Below are 14,396 nucleotides of genomic sequence, written 5' to 3'. Positions count from 1 at the left end.
TTGTATTAAAGATTTCCCTATTTTGTATATTGGATTAAAAGGTTTTGATTTCTACACTATAAAATGGGGCAGAATGGGAGCTTGCTCTCTCAGCTCCTGAGATTATTAGTATTAGAGGAGAGTACAGAGAGGAGAGCAGAAAAAGGCCATGTGGAGGAGGCCAGGAGAAGCAGCCAAGATGGCGGAGTGTTGAGTGAGAAGCCAGTTTGTGCAGAGAGAAGGAAGGAGATGGGGAACAGAGGTGAATAAGTCTGGTGAGCTAGAAACCTTTGATTCTAGGAAACTCAGATGAGTCAGTAGCTTTATGAGCACTAAATGTGAGTGGGTTTTGGAGCCCAGTGTGTGTTTTTACTTGCCCGCCAGGTGCAAGCTAGGATTAAAGATGATGGCCCATCAGTTTTTGGCTCCATTGTTTCTTTACCGACTATAAAGCCAGAAGCCAGGGCCAGAGCCACTATCACAGCAGCCTTCTGGCCCATGCAGGTTCGCATTGGATTTGGACAGTCAGAGATGTCAGAGAGTTTACAGCGATATATTTGTCGACATATCTCCACGGGCAAGTGAAATAAAAGACAGGATAAACAAATGGGACTATATCAAACTAAAAAGCTTCTGCACAGCTAAAGACAATAAGAACAGAATAAAAAGACAAACTACACAATGGGAGAATATATTTGACAATACGTCTGATAAGGGGTTAATTACCAAAATTTATAAAGAACTTGTAAAACTCAATACCAGGAAGACAAACAATCCAGTCAAAAAATGGGCAAAAGAAATGAATAGACCCTTCTCCAAAGAGGACATACAGATGGCCAATAGGCATAGGAAAAAATGCTCAATATCACTAATCATTAGAAAAATGCAAATTAAAACCACAATGAGATATCATCTCACACCAGTCAGAATGGCGCTCATCAACAAAACAACACAGAATAAGTGCTGGCAAGGATGTGGAGAAAAGGGCACCCTCCTGCACTGCTGGTGGGAATGCAGACTGGTGCAGCCATTGTGGAAAACAGTATGGAGATTCCTCAAGAAATTAAAAATCGAACTGCCTTTTGACCCAGCTACACCACTGTTAGGAATATACCCCAAGAATACCATAGCACTGTTTGAAAAGAAAAAATGCACCCCCATGTTTATGGCAGCATTGTTCACAATAGCGAAGATCTGGAAACAGCCCAAGTGTCCATCAGTTGGCAAGTGGATTAAAAAGCTTTGGTACATATATACTATGGAATACTACTCAGCCATAAGAAATGATGACATCAGATCATTTACAACAACATGGATGGACCTTGATAACTTTATACTGAGCGAAATAAGTAAATCAGAAAAAACTAAGAACTCTATGATTCCATTCATAGGTAGGACATAAAAATGAGACTCAGAGACACAGACAAGAGTGTGGGGGTTACAGGGGGGAGGAGAGGAAGGGGGTTGGGGGAGGGGAGGGGCACAAAGAAAACCAGTTAGAAGGTGACGGAAGACAATTGGACTTTGGGTGATGGAAATGCAGCATAATCAAATGTCAAAATAACCTAGAGATGTTTTCACTGAACATATGTACCCTGATTTATCAATGTCACCCCATTAAAATTAATTAAAAAGACTGCCAGACCTGGGAGACCGGAAAAAAAAAAAAAGGTGGGAAAGGCTTAGTCCTAAAACCAAGCCCCAGGCTACAAGAATCTTGCCTGCCCACAGCCTGCCCCCAACACACATTAATATAATCACACCCATCCCAAGCAAGAAGGGAAATTAATATCACCTGGGCGATGGGCTTCCACATGGGCAGCACCATCTTTAACAAAGTGAGCATAATATATTTTATCTGCCCAACACCATCTGTCTGAATCAAATACGAACCTGCATGGGCCAGGTGACTATTATGGAGGCTGTGGCTACTGGCTTTACAGATGTGACAGAAAAGGTCCCGATTGGGCAGGGGGCAATCTGGCACCATTCGTGAGCTTCACACCTACACACTCGCTAGTCTCAACAATCTCACTCCTGGGAACAATATCTCATTAAAGCCAAAGCATCAAGCCGTGGCTGGGTTCTCAATTGGTTAGAGCATTATCCCAATACACCAAGGTTGCAGGTTCAGATCCCCATCACGGCACATACAAGAACCAACCAATGGATGCACAAGTAAGTGGAACAACAAATGAATGCTTTCTCCTCTCTCCTCCCCCCCCATCCCTCTAAAAAATAATCAATTTAAAAAACAAAACAGAGCATCAGTCTGAAAAGATAAATGTACACAACCATTTATTGCAGCACATAACAAAACCCATGAAACTGAAAACAAAATGAATGTCCATCCGTCACAGAGACAATGCTTATGAGGGACCTAGAGAAGATTGCCTCACCATCCTTGCACGGGTTTCATGAGATGGCCCCAACCCCCAGTCCTTATGGGTAATTATTGATACACACAAAATAGAAGCAAGAACAAGAATGAGGAAGTCAGGAAGGAGAACTTCTTTAAAGCAGATTAAAGGGCAAGGGTATAGCTCAAATGTCCCCACCTACTGGTTAGTCAGAATTGCTAATTCTATCCCTATTGCACTGCATTCAGCATAGTTCTGTGTTCAGTACTTTTGTCAGTAAAGCCACCGTGCCCTTTGTCGCAGGGCACTGAACCCTGTCCCTGTTCCATGTTCCCATTCAGGGCCTCTACACGCATCAGTGGGGTAATGGCTTTGGCATACTAACACCACTCAGTACAAGTCACACTTTAAAAAAATATCACACTAAGTTAACTGAAGAAGCTGGTATGAGAATTTAGGTTTCTTCCATTAAGCAGGTGTTTTAAAAAACTTGCAAAATAATGTAGAACAATGTCACTTTTTACACATTGATTTTTGGTTTTGAAAATGCATGTTTAGTTCACTAAATCAATAACTTTTTATTTTAAATGAATTAATACACAAATATTTTGTCAACAATCCTCACTGAAGATTGCAAAGTATCTAGAAATTTGATTAGAAAATAATTAGACAACCCAATAGAAAAATTGGTTAATGACCTGAGCAGAATTTATAAAAATAAAGAATCCCCCACTATTAACTATATAAAAAAAGTTTTCAGTAATTTTATTACTTAAAAATGGCCTGACTAGTGATGGTGCAGTGGATAGAGCATTGGCCTGAGATGCTGAGGGCCTCAGTTAGAAACCTTGATGTCGCTGGCTAGAGGGTGGGCTTGCTAGCTTGAGTGTGGGGTCACCAGCTTGAGCAAGGGGTGACTGGTTCAGCTGAAGCCCCCAGTCAAGGCACATATGAGCAAGCAATCGATAGACAACTAAAGGAAGCATCTATGAATTGATGCTTCGCATCTCTCCAATACAGAAATGTTACTAGTATTGCACCAATGTTAATTGCCTGAGTTTTTACATTTTTTAATTTATTGTGATAACACAACATGAGATCGAACTCCTTCACCAATTTTGTAGTGTACGAGACACTGTTGTAGATAGACTACAAGGACAGGGTTGTGTAGCGGATCTCCAGAACTTGTTCAACTTGCTTACCTAAGCTTTGGGTCAGTTTATTAGCAACCCCCCATGCCCCTCCCTCCAGCCCCAGGGAACTACCCTTCCACTCTTTGATGCTGTGAATTTGACTATTTTAGAAACCTCACATAAGTGGAATCATTTGGTGTTTGTCTTTCTCTGGCTGACTTACATCAATTACCATGATCAAGTTTCATCCTGTTATGGCACACTGCAGAATATCTTTGTTTTTTTTAAATCTGAATAATATGCCATTGTAGGTGCATGCCAAATTTTATTTATCCACTCACCTGTGAAGGTAGATGATCTCCACAATCTGGCTGTTGTTAATGGGAGCACTCATATTTTCTCGAGATTCTGATTTTAATTCTTTTGGATAAATATCCAGAAATGGGATTGCTGGGTCACAGTTTTAATTTTTTGAGCAACCTCCATACTGTTTCCACAGCTACTGCACCTATTTGCATTCCCACCAACAGTGTACTAGGTTCTAATTTCCCTGCATCCTTATCAGCACTTGTCGTCTTTTCTATGTGTGTTTTTTTAATAATAGCCATCCAGACATATGTGAGGTGATATCTCATTGTGGTTTTGATTTGCATTTCCTTGATGATTACTGATGTTGAGCATTCTTTCATATAAGCTACACGACAACATAGCTAACTCTCCCAAATGCAGTGTTGGAGAAAGTACAAAGACACAAAAGAATTCATAAAGTTTTGTTCCATATATAAAAATATTTCATTTTAAGAGCCATTTGTATGTGTTCTTTGGAGAAAGATCTATTCAAGTCCTCCATTTTTAAATTGGATTATTAGATTTTCTTACTCTCAAATTGTAGGTGTTCCTTATATATTTGGGAGATTATTTTTTAAATTTTATTTAGAATATTTAATTTAACAGGGTGACACTGATCATTAAGAGTACCTAGCTTTCAGGTAAATATCTCTATAGCATTTGAACTGTTGATTATGTTCTATGCCCATCACCCAAAGTCAAATCATTTTCTGTCACTGTATATTTGTCCTTCTTTATTCCTTTCCTCTTACTCAACTCCTTATCAGAGTTATGTTTTGCAAATATTTTTTTCCATTTTGTAGGTTTCCCTTTTATTCTGTTGATGATTTCCTTTGCTGTGCAGATGCTTTTTAGTTTGATGTTGTCCCACTTGTTTTTTGTTTCTGTTAATTTGTTTCTTTGTTTGGTTGGGTTTTTTGGCCTGGGCTTTCAGTGTCATATCCATGAAATCACTGCCAAACCAATTATCATGAAGCTCTTTCCTTGTGTGTTTTTCTAGGACTTTATCAGGTCTTATGTTTAAGTCCTTACTCTATTCTGAGTTGATTTGTGTGTGTGGTGTAAGGAAAAGTTCCAGCTTCATTCTTTATATGTGAATATCCAGTTTTTCCAGAACCACTTGCTGTAAGGACTGTCCTTTCCCCACTGTGTATTCTTGGTGCCGGTAATATAAGGGTAATATAAGGTGTTAACGTGAGGGGAATTTGGGAGAACTGTATCTGAGAACTCTGAGTCCTCTTTTTACAACTTTTCAAAATATTAAAATTAATTTGACACGAAGAGTTAAAACTGTATAGTAGTCTCATTTTGATATTCTAACATTAGAGTGTGGGAACAATAATTTCTCTGCAATTTTCGCTGTTATTTGTTTTCCTGATACTAAATAGATGCTCACTTGGCCAGTAAAAGATCCTAATGATAGTGATATTCCCACCAAGTTATTAAGCTTTCCTTCCTCAACAATGGAAACTGACAAAGGGAAAGGATTACTTCCTCTTCAGGAAGATTCAGTCCAAAGTGATGATGTGATGTCATGAAAGCTGCACCACAAACTGAGTCTTTACAGCTTCCTCAAAAGATCCCCAGTAGATGTAACATTGTTGCCCCCAGTTATAGTTGTTGTGAAGTATAACACACATAGAGAAAGATTCATAAAACAAATGCATTCATACATACATTGTAAATGTAAAGTAAATACGCTTTTTGCCATATAGGTCCAAGAAAGGAAATTTATACCATATATTTCAGAACCTCCCCCACTGGTTTCCCCAACAGTAACTCCTGCATCCCCCAGAAGTAAGTGAGCAACATCAAACACTTTTAGAATCTTGCCCTCACTCTTCTTTTTAGTGCTATCTTTTATGTAGTTTTTCTTTGAACTATTATGAAGAGTAAGTATTTTTATATATGTAACAAAAGTACATGCATTTCTTGTGTCTTCTTATTTTCTCCAACATTGTGGTTGGGAGAGTGTCCATGTCGTCATGTAGCGATAGTTTCTTTTCATTACTGCAAAGTATTCCATTATGTGGATGTACCACCTTTATTTATCCATCTGACCCCAAGTGGGCATGTAGATCGCTTCCAGATTGTGACCATGACAAGCAATGCTGCTGTGAACCTTCTTGCCCATGTATCTGGTGTAAGTGTGCACAAGGATCTCTAAGGGGGGTAGTTCTCAAATTTTTTTTATCTCAGAACAGCTTTACATCATTTTTAAAAAGAACAGTATTGTGCACCTCAAAAATCTTTTGCTTATGCAGGTTATTTCTATCAATATTTGCCTTATTAGAAATTAATTCTGAGAAAATATCAAATATGTATGCATTACTTCATTTAAAACATTTAAAAATTGTTAACAAATAATATATGTAACAAAAAATTCCTATATTTTTGAAAACAAAAAAGTCAATAAAAAAGAGTAGCAGTGTTTTTACATTTTTGCAAATATTCTTAACATCTGTCTTCACAGAACCTATTGTGAGAATTTCTCAGCCTCAATTGTGTGACTCAATTCTCTGTCTCTGTATCTATAGCCTATTGGTGTTGTTTCCCTAGACAACCCTGACCCAGGCACCGTTCTCCAAGGCTGCAGCTCTCACAGGTTCAGGTCCCTCCCCTCCCCTTGCCCCATCAGGTCTGGGGGTGGTAATGGCTTCTCATTATTGCTTGTCCTTGGATTCCTCACCGTCTCTTACTGGACCTCTTAGTCCTGACCCTCTGTAACTCCTCCCTCCATTAGTCACATGTAATCAGTCTCCTGATGGTGCCCTCAGTCTCCTACTGAGATCCTGCTGACACACCTGTGCGTGTACCATCCCCTTGCTCTGTGGGTCTCAGACCTTCCAGCTGAGATCATCTGCCACTGAAGCACCCTCCTCCAGGAGGGTGCTCTGCCATTTGCCAGGGCTCCAGTTTGGCACCACTTTTATTTCTGTTCCCCTCATTCCAGGAGACTTTGAAAACTGCAGCTCATCTCAGTCACCAGAATAAGAAAATACTCGTACAAAACCAGCTTGGTGTGTTCTGCTTACTTCTCTGAGTCCAAACATCAGCAAACATCAGCGGGGAAACTTCTCACTAGTTTGTCATGTGTTTCATGATTTTGTGCAGACAGTTTTTTAGTATTTTATCTAGCAATTTCAATTGTTTCCAGAAGAAGAATAGATCTTACTAACTTAACTTGTTGTTGTCAAAAATGAGAAAGTCCTTCCCTGGTTGGGTGGCTCAGTAGATAAGCGTGGTCCCAGAGCAGAGGTCGTGGGTGCCATCCGCAGTGGGGGAACAAACAAGAAGCAATCAATGAGTGCACAACTAAATGGAACAACTTAGTGGAGCTATGAGTTTACTTCTCTCTCTCTCTCTCTCTCTCTCTCTCTCTCTCTTTCCCTCAAATCAATGGAAAAAATAGTAAAAATAAATAAATATATAAAAACAAGAAAGTACCCTCTCTCTCTTATTTTTCTCAGATTTTTGCATGTACTTGGTGTTCTCTGTAATCACCCAGGAAGAATCTGTCCTTGAATCTTAAATGAGAATTATGACATTGGAAAAAGACCATTGACTTTCAAAAGACTGATATCATGTTAGCTATCTAATGCTACATGACAAATTATCCCCCAAACTAAGCAACTTTAAACACCACACTGTTGTCATCTCCCAGTGCCTGAGGGTCAGGAATTTGAGCAGGGTTCATTGTGGTCTTGCTCACAGCATCTCACCAGGCTGTGATCAAAGTGTTGGGGTAAGTGCTGCAGCCTCATCTGAAAGCCCAACTGGAAGATGACCTACATCTGAACTTATTCATTGGTTTGTCCAACATTCTGTTCCTCACAACACTTTGGAATCAGGACCTCTGTTTCTGGCTAGGTCCAGCACACATTTAAGGGGAGCTGGATGATACAAAGGCATGAATATCAGGAAGTGGAGGTCCTTGGGAGCCATCCTGGGAGGCTGCCTACACTACAAACATGACGTCTGGATTCCCATCTCTTCCTCACCTGTCAAGAGCTACACACCAGTTCCAGCACGTAGAGGGAGCAGAGTGATAGCAACATTGTTATAGCATCTATCATGTACAATATACCTCCTCTCTGACAGCACATTGGTTCATCAGATACACTGTCTCTGCAAGCAATTCCCAGTTGTCAGTAATTCCTGGTATGTTAGTATTGTCATCTGCAGAGTACACTGTAAAATCCCTTTTTTCTTATTATTGTTGTTCAAGTAGTGCTTTGAATATGGAAATGCTTCTTTGTCATTTTGTTTGAATACCTTGCATGAATACAGTTCCAAAATCTCTTGTAATGTCACAAGTTTGATGTTGGCCGAAGAAGAATATTGAAAGTGTGGCTTACCATCTTTCTGCTTATGGCCACTAATTCTTTTACCTGATACTGAGCTGTAGTTAGTTTTGAATATACAACTAAAGAGTGTGAACAAATCACAATAAGCTTTTAATTTTTAATTCGGTCATTGCCTTGGCCAGTCCTGTCCCATTATGAATGACAACTACTGATTTTCCATTTGGAATATACTTCATAAACAATACTCACTATGTTTTTGTTTTTTATTATGTGAGAAGCAGAGAGGCAGAACTACAGACTCCTGCATGCGCCCTGACGAGAACCACCCAACAAGCCCTCAATGAGATGATGCTCTGCCCATCTGGGGCCACTGCTCTGTTGCCCAGCAACCAGCTATTTAAGCACCTGAGGTGAGGCCATGGTGCCATCCTCAGCACCCGGGGCCAATTAGCTTGAATAAACCATGGCTGTGGGAGGACAAAGAGAGAGAAGAGGGAGAGGTGGAGAAGCAGATGGTCACTTCTCTTGTGTACCCTGGCTGGGAATCGACCCCGGGACTTGCACATGCCGGACTGATGTTCTACCACTGAGCCAAACAGCCAGGGCCCATAGTCACTATGTTTCAACAATGTGTAAGACCCAGCTATATCAGAGCAACCAAGTAGAAATACAGATAAATTCCTTACAAATCAAATAAAAACACACCTGATTGTTTCTTCATATCTAAATGTTTTGTATACAGGATACAGAAGTAGTATCTACAGTAATTTTGTGCACAGCTTAATATCATCTAGAACAATTTGTCAAAACATGTTTTCCAGAAAGAACTTTTAGGAATTATAACTAGGGCAAATGTTGAAAACCATTCATCTTTCCCTTCTGAAAATAGTTGAGTAGCACGCAAGATCTCTGCTGTACAGAATGGGAAACTGGGGGGCAGAGAAGTGAAGTGAATCGTTTGATGACAATGCCTTAGGGAGCACTGAAGCCTGTATGTGAGCCCAAGCCCCTGTCATCCCATCACCTGTCTTCTCTGCCCTGCCTGGGGACGCTCACACAGGAGTTAATGTTGATATTGTCACAAGGTCTCCTCCTGCTGCATCAGTTACTCTGGACTTCTTCCCCTGAGAGGCTGTGATGCCTGCGGCCAGGACTGAGCTCTGAGTGAGTCCTCACTTGCTTGTCTTCTTGATCTCTGCATACACATGTGTACTTTTGGCCTCCTGGTCCTCAGGCTTCCGTGGCTTCAGCCCGTGAAAGCTGAGGCTTGCGTAGTGTAGCTCCTGCTGCTCCTCTGATGGAGGGGCGTCCCCAGTGGGTGACACTTGGTCTGGGGGCTTCTCTGGTCTAGGATTTTCCTTGGAACCCTGAGTGAAGGCGAGAGAAGGAGTCAGAGAAAAATAAGGCCAATATGGTCCTGAGGGAAATTTGAGTTGATGGGACACTTTTTCATTCATCCTCTTTTTCCACACACAGTTTTCATGAACTTAACTATTCACTCATTCATTGAAAATTTTGTACTAGTGCAATTTATTAGACCATATTGAGTGCTTGCTAATCACATTTATCCCCACAACAACCCAGTATGAATGCTATAATACTTATCTCCACTTACAGAAAAAAAACTGGGGGGAGGAGAGGTGAAGCAATATGCCCAGAATGGGGGACAATGTAACAGTTTTGGGGAGATGGTTCTGGCAGCCTGTACTCAGCAGAGGGAGGTGGGCTCAGTGGTCAGCAGGGTGGGCAGGAGGCTGACCATGGCTCCAGGAGATGGAGGAGAAGTCAGCTCCCAGCTGTCTGTCCGGCTGACCACAGAGGGGTGAGTTTGGGGAGTTGCTGAGGAGCTCAGTCTGGACTCATTGAACGGACATGCCCACCCCCACACTGCATGAGAAGACACCCCACCACTCACCCAGTTGGCTGTGCCCTCGACAGGGTCCTCACCATCCCTGATCTGGGGTCTCCCGGCCGCTGGCTTCCTGCGGGCTCTCACTCTAAGGGAAGAAGTCAGCAGCCAGAGTGGCTCAGGCACAGGTGGGCAGGGGCCCCCACTCCCTGACAGGATGACTGAGGCACCCAGACCCTGGGACCAGACTCGGAGACCCTCCGGACATGCAAGTCAGTATTCTGTCCCCCTGGGTAACCCGGTGCCTGGCCAAGACTGAATTTTCATTGCTAAAGGGCCACCTTACACATAGAAGCTTGCAGAAGAGTGTTATTTGTTATACCAAAAAATATAAACAATTCAAATTTCCATCAAAGAAAGAATAGTTAAATAAATGTCCCTGTCCATACCATAATATATTATTTGGAAATGAAAAGGAATAAAGAACTGACACAGGATCCTTCACAATACCGTGCTCTGTGAAAAAAGTTGGTCACAAAGGACCATGTACTGTATGAGTCCATTCACATGAACTGGGCAGAACGGACTGGCCTAGAGAAAGGATGTGGATCAGTGGTGATGGGGGCTTGGGTGGAGGATGAAAGCTGGGTGACAAAACATGTGGGCTTTTTTCTTTTGCATTAATAAAAATATTATCAGATTGATTGTGGTGACAGGTGCACAACTCTGTGACTGAGCTAAAGCACATTGAATTGGACACTCTAAGTACATGGTTATTTCATTTCAATCATACTATTTTCCCCTGTGGATGTACTCAGATATGCCTTTCTGGGATTCAGTGACTTTTCTCCATATTTCCTAAAACACAGCTCCCTGTTCCCTGGGACACAGACTTACATGTAAAGGAAGAGGAGACACAAGCACAGGGACAGCAGGGCCATGACACCAGCACCTCCAAGAGCCGCAGGAACCACTCCTGCTGGAACCACTCCGGCCAGGTACACCGACTTCCCTGCAGAGGAGAGGGCATGAGACCACCCAACACAAAACTCAGTCTCCTGTCTCCCCACCCCTTTGCACAAGCAGTTTTAGGTTCTGTTCCTGCAGGAGATGGAGGGCCCTGTCCTAACAATCACCCCTGTCCAGGCCCAGCCCCGCCCCCAGTCCATCTTCTCTGTGACCCACTCTTTTCTCTCTAAGCCTGTCCCCCATTAGACCACTGACCTGGCAGCAGCAGGACAGTGGCGCTCTGGGCCCCGTGGACATTGCTGGCCTCGCAGCTGAGTCTGAGGCCAGCGCTGAGCTCCCGGCTGAGGCTCAGGGAGCTGTTGGCCCAGGGCCCATCTGACCAGGAGGTGACCATGTAGGAGGCATTGCTGTGATTCCCCTCCAGCAGCCCCAACCCCAGCCGCCAGCGCAGGGAGGGGGCAGGCTGGGCTCGGGAGAAGCAGCTGCAGTGCAGACCCTGGTCCTCCCAGGAGCAGGAGGGGCCCAGGAGCTGCGGGGAGACTGTGGGGAGGGAGGAGCAGGGTCAGCAGTGCCTTTGGCCTTTCAGGCCTCAAGTGACCTCCCCTTAGACTTCCCCACACTCACAGACCACAGAGAGGCTGAGAGAGAGAGTCTGGGAGCCCAGCGGGTGCCGAGCCAGGCAGGAGAACTCCCCTTCTTCCGCAGTCCCCACGTGGGGCAGCTCCAGGGTCGCGGTGCTGGAGATGGGGGTGGCGTTCAGAGCTGGGGACCCCCGGAACCAGTTCAGCTCTGCAGGAGGGTTGCTGTCAGCCTCACAGAGCAGCCGAACAGCCTCCCCTTCCAAGATGGGCAGAGAGGAGGTGTTTTGCAGAATCTTCAGGACTTTGGAGAGAAATGAAGAGAGAGAGGGAGAGGTGGAGAGGGGTGTGTGCGGAAAGGGGCTATAGGCTCCCAGCCTCAGAGGTGAGGGAGGGAGGCTGATGATTTTCATCCTTGCCCTTCCCACATCTGATCCCATGCAAACTCTGAATGCCCTCTGCTGCATGGTACCCAGGGGAATGTTCGCTCCAGATAGGGTAAGGTTATTCCTACCTGTGACATTTCTGAAGGAGATGTCTATGGTGAGGTTCCGGGGGGCATCTGGGACAGAAAGACATGGCCCGCTTCAGAGAGGAGGAGCGGATGGAAGTCACCCTGAACCCAAGGAGGGCGGTGGGAACAGGGAAGTTGGGATTTCGGTCCTGCGGGCCCATCCCCCCCCCCATGCTTATATCCATACACAAGAGTTCTCAGGTTAGCTCAGCATCCTACACACAAACACACACACACACACACACACACACACACACACGCACACCAGTCCCAATACCGCGGGACCACCCATCATCCCCTCAACACTCACAAGACACATTGAGCTGGACGGTTTTCCGCGTGGTCACCAAAGTTTCTACCACTGCTACCACCAGACAAGTGACTTTGGAACCATGGTCCTGGGGCCTTGGGGTGAAGGTGAGCACTGAGGAGTGGAGGGTCTGAGTGTTCAGTGAGTCAAGAGCATCCCCCACCCAGGAGAGGGTGAGAGGGCTTCCCCCTTCGCAGGCCCCTGGCAGACTGCAGGTCAGCTGTGTGGGGCGGCCGGCCTCCAGAGGCTCCAGAATGTGAATGTCAGGCGTCTCTGTCAGGGCTGAGGAGGAGAGAGGGAGTTGCCTGGGGTCCAGGGCTTGGGGACCGAGAGTGTCACCCTGAGTGGTTCCTCTGCCTCAGGGCCACAGCTGCTCTGGGTCCTCTGTGTTTTCCGCCCACCCTGAGCCCAAGACCTGGATCAGGAAGTGTCCTGGTGTCCTGTCCCTGTTCTGGAACACAGTCCCACACCCCTGGGTCTTTTCCTGGGCCCTGCCATACCTGTCACCTGCACACTCAGCATGCTTTTCTGGTAACTATATTTCACAGTTCCTCTCTCTACTCGGAAGAAGTAGGTTCCTGAGTCACTGGTCCTGGCGTCTCTGATGCTCAGGGAACAGTTGTTGGTCCCGGGGTCCGCGAGGAGGAATCGGTTCTGGAACTCTTTCTTCGCTGGTTTATTTGGGTCGTTAGTGGCCACAGGAGAAGCAGTTTTTGGGTTGGCCCCTTTCTCATACCAGTAGGTAAGTATACTTTGGGAAGGAGTCGAACTCTCTTCGTAGGAGAAGGAGCAGGGCACATGGACGCACAGACCCTTTTGCACCGTCACTGATTCCTGCACTCGGATCCAATAGTCTTGCTGTCCCTGCAGGGACCCTGGGGGGACACAAGGTCTCAGCTGCAGCTCTGCCCCACCCCCACTTGCCCAGCCTGCCTTCCTCAGGGCACTCACCCCCCCACAGCAGCGGCAGCAGCAGCAGGGGCACCATGTCTGCATCTGACAGGACAGAGCTGGTCAAAGTCCCTGTGTCAGGGAAGGAACTGCCTAGCTGTGGGGTGGGACCATTCACTCCGACAGGAAGTCATTGGCAAGAGAGCTGTGGCCAGGCCTGGAAGGGGAACTTGAGCTCCACAGGTTGGGGGTGTGGGTGGGGCTGAGGAATCATCCTGGCTCTCCTCCCTGCCCCCTGACCATTCAGGCAGATAACAGAGACCTCACAGGAACTGCTGAGTCCACAGCCATCAAATGAGAAAATAACTTTACAGCTTATCCAAGCATCACAGTATCAGTCTCCAGAATATAGAATTTCTACAGACCTATAGAAAAACAAATACAAAAAAATTGACTCACCAGGAACGTCCTCTTTAAAACCACAATAAGATACTACTACAGTGGCTCCAAGTGGACAAACATGAAAGTGTCTGAAAACACGCAGTGTTAGGAGAGTCTGGGCAGTGGTTCTGGAATGTAAAATGGTACCAGTGTTTCAGAGAAAACTGGCCTCGTCCACTAAAGTGAGGACGGCTACCCCACACCCAGCAACTCCACCCCCACACTTCTGTCTGGGAGCAGCACAGTCCCACTTGGGAGCCATCACCACCCAGGGCAGGCGACTTTTATTTTATTTTATTTTATTTTATTTTAATTTTAATTTTTATATTTTGTATTTTTCTGAAGCGAGAAACAGGGAGGCAGAAAGACAGATAACTGCATGTGCCCGACAGGGATCCACTAGGCATGCCCACCAGGGGGAAATGCTTATTGCAACCAGAGACATTCCAGTGCCTGAGGGGGAGGCCATGGAGCCATCCTCAGCGCCCAGGCCAACTTTGCTCCAGTGGAGCCTTGGCAATGGGAGGGGAAGAGAGAGACAGAGAGGAAGGAGAGGGGGAGGGGTGGAGAAGCAGATGGGTGTCCTTCCTGTGTACCCTGGCTGGGAATCGAACCTGGGACTTCCACACACCGGGCTGATGCTCTACTACTGAGCCAACCAACCAGGAGGGCAGGTGACTTTTAAAAGGGTGGCTGTGCCTGACCAGGTGGTGGTGA

General features: G+C 45.1%; 1 protein-coding gene across 3 annotated transcripts in view; it reads right to left on the bottom strand.

Moving 5' to 3' along the window:
- The window catches only part of LOC136399195 (sialic acid-binding Ig-like lectin 5), an 85,307-nt gene extending 71,963 nt beyond the window's left edge, over positions 1-13,344 (bottom strand). Inside the window, exons 1-9 of one of the 3 annotated variants that reach the window (XM_066374154.1) lie at positions 13,299-13,344; positions 12,848-13,222; positions 12,348-12,629; positions 12,038-12,085; positions 11,570-11,827; positions 11,201-11,485; positions 10,874-10,988; positions 10,043-10,124; positions 8,184-9,494 (exon numbers count right to left, since the gene is read on the bottom strand). In XM_066374154.1, coding sequence (XP_066230251.1) covers positions 9,300-9,494; positions 10,043-10,124; positions 10,874-10,988; positions 11,201-11,485; positions 11,570-11,827; positions 12,038-12,085; positions 12,348-12,629; positions 12,848-13,222; positions 13,299-13,335 — 1,677 coding nt within the window. In that variant the 5' untranslated portion in view covers positions 13,336-13,344 and the 3' untranslated portion in view covers positions 8,184-9,299. Of the gene's footprint in view, positions 1-8,182; positions 9,495-10,042; positions 10,125-10,873; positions 10,989-11,200; positions 11,486-11,569; positions 11,828-12,037; positions 12,086-12,347; positions 12,630-12,847; positions 13,223-13,298 lie in introns of those variants that run through there. The other 2 variants (XM_066374152.1, XM_066374149.1) reach the window with 2 other exon arrangements.
- Between the last annotated feature and the right edge of the window lie 1,052 nt (positions 13,345-14,396).

This window comes from Saccopteryx leptura, chromosome 3, assembly GCF_036850995.1.
Source record: "Saccopteryx leptura isolate mSacLep1 chromosome 3, mSacLep1_pri_phased_curated, whole genome shotgun sequence".
NCBI classification, from domain to species: Eukaryota; Metazoa; Chordata; class Mammalia; order Chiroptera; family Emballonuridae; genus Saccopteryx; species Saccopteryx leptura.
Note: the sequence above shows the minus strand (reverse complement) of the source record. Positions and strands in the feature narration are given on the sequence as shown.